Below are 2,113 nucleotides of genomic sequence, written 5' to 3'. Positions count from 1 at the left end.
AATGAATGCAGCCTTGATGAGCAGAAGACACTTCTTTAAAAACATTACAGTCTCACTGACCCCAAACTTTTGACCGGAGTGTGTGTGTATATATATATATATATATATATACACACACACACACAGCATATACACATACATATATATATAAATATAATTTTTTGTAACGTAACAAATATAATCAAGGGTCACTAGCAGTGGAATGGCTTGTTCCTATCAAACATAAATAATATATAAAAACAATACTATATACAACAACAACAATAGTGAGTCATTATAGAGTTCAAACAAAGACCAGCATTGCATTATAACAGCTACAAGCATGGAGCGCAGTTCCATCATGGCTTAACAGCTCCTTTTCCTTTAGATATCAATGATTTTGTGCGACTCGCTGAAGTCCAGCGTTTGAAGGCCTGCTAACTGAAGCAACCAGTTGATGGGCATGTGGTCCAGCCGGTTCATGTCAAAATGGGCAAAATGAACCTCTGGAGCTGGAAAATAAAACACAGTGTTCAGATCAAGTCAAGATATGGAAGTAGAAGCAGAATGGGAAAGCGTGTGACCTGGGCCTGCGATCAGAGCTCCGCCTTGCTGCAGCGGATCTCCCTGGAAGTCAAACACAGGGCTGGTCACGGCGCGCCACAAGCTCCTCAGACTCCCGACCAGCACACCGGATTTCACATGTGGACTGCTGCAAGCTACAAATGCACATTCAATCAAACACGTCATTCTTTGGCGTTCACATCCAAACACAAGCCGGAGAAGTGTCTACAATGACAAAATAAGCTTTTATTTCCATGCATCTATTTTAGGCAGTCAATTTAAGTTGTAATTTCATGTCTACAGAACATTACGGAATTCTACAACAATCGCACTCTTGCTCCAGAGCAACTATATTTGACATTTAACACACGAAGCGACAAAATCAAGCACAATACGTGTCTCCATGTATGTCTCTCCTCTTCTCATTCCAAGTTTTTTGTAAATTTGTCGCTCCGGATCAACATATATTTCATGAGAATAGCCTGTCAGGGAGCAGAAAGCCTGCAACATAAAGAGATCACAGAATACAAGACAATCTGGAGTAGTTTTGTAGCATTAAACAATCATTACTAAAAAAATGTTCTCAAGGTGCGAGCATGTTCAGCTTTAGTTCAACTCCATTTCTTTTCTAGTGCTAGATTGGTTTAGAAAACGGAGTCAAATGCATGGCCTATAATATAAATTTGTCAAATTTTTTTTCCCAAGCAATACCGTATAATAATCGTATTAATACGTTTAATACGAGCTCTGAAACAATGCAAATTTAGTGCAGTTGCTCAAACTTGAACCAGCTGAAATCAAAATTACTTGACACACTGTTGCATGTTATTTTTATCTTGCTCATATGTTTTTCAAACTGGTAAAAGTTAAAAACTATGGAAGCTCATTTCTGCAAGTAACAGTTAGATAAAAAAAAAATTGAAAAGGTAATTGCAAATTTTTCTCTCACAGTTACGGACATTTTTCCTCGCAATTCTTAGTCTATATCTCACAGATGTGACTCAGAATTCTGAAATAAAAAGTCAGAATTTGTGAGTTGTAAAATAGGAACTGCGAGATAAAAAGTAGCGATGGCAGAAACGAATCTTTTCGAAGCTTCGAATCAATTGAATCAACATGATTCACTAAGTGATTCGAAGCGTTCGGAACGCCACACGCTGGCGAAACTGTGTTACTACAACACTAGCTCAGCTCAAACATGCATTACAAAAGCTTTTACAAACCCACTGCAAATGTCTTTTTGAAATTATGCATTAAAAAAAACATTATATATCATATATTAAATGTAAAGAACACGAACCACCGAAATTCTGAAACGTTGTGTAAAAAGTTGCAGTTACGTTTTTTTCAATTTTTGATTCATCAAGAAAAAAACTAAAGTGGAAGATTAAAGAAAATTAAAGGGGTCATATGATGCTTTTTTAAAGATCATTATTCTGTGTATTTGGTGTAACAGAATATGTTGACATGCTTTAATGTTCAAAAAACACATTATTTTTAAAATACTGTACATTATTGTAGGTCCTCTATGCCCCGCCTCTCTCAAACGCTTCGTTTTCTACAAAGCCCC

At 36.7% G+C, this 2,113-nt stretch overlaps 1 protein-coding gene across 1 annotated transcript in view; it reads right to left on the bottom strand.

The window, feature by feature from the left end:
• Window positions 1-124: 124 nt before the first annotated feature.
• The window catches only part of prxl2c (peroxiredoxin like 2C), a 5,042-nt gene continuing 3,053 nt past the window's right edge, over window positions 125-2,113 (bottom strand). The window contains exons 4-6 of the mRNA XM_016517966.1: window positions 939-1,044; window positions 564-698; window positions 125-491 (exon numbers count right to left, since the gene is read on the bottom strand). Of these exons, the coding sequence (XP_016373452.1) occupies window positions 364-491; window positions 564-698; window positions 939-1,044 (369 nt within the window). The 3' untranslated portion in view covers window positions 125-363. The remainder of the gene's footprint in view (window positions 492-563; window positions 699-938; window positions 1,045-2,113) is intronic.

This window comes from Sinocyclocheilus rhinocerous, unplaced genomic scaffold, assembly GCF_001515625.1.
Source record: "Sinocyclocheilus rhinocerous isolate Xijiao unplaced genomic scaffold, SAMN03320098_v1.1 scaffold493, whole genome shotgun sequence".
Taxonomy (NCBI): Eukaryota; Metazoa; Chordata; class Actinopteri; order Cypriniformes; family Cyprinidae; genus Sinocyclocheilus; species Sinocyclocheilus rhinocerous.
This window is presented reverse-complemented; position numbering and strand designations above follow the sequence as displayed.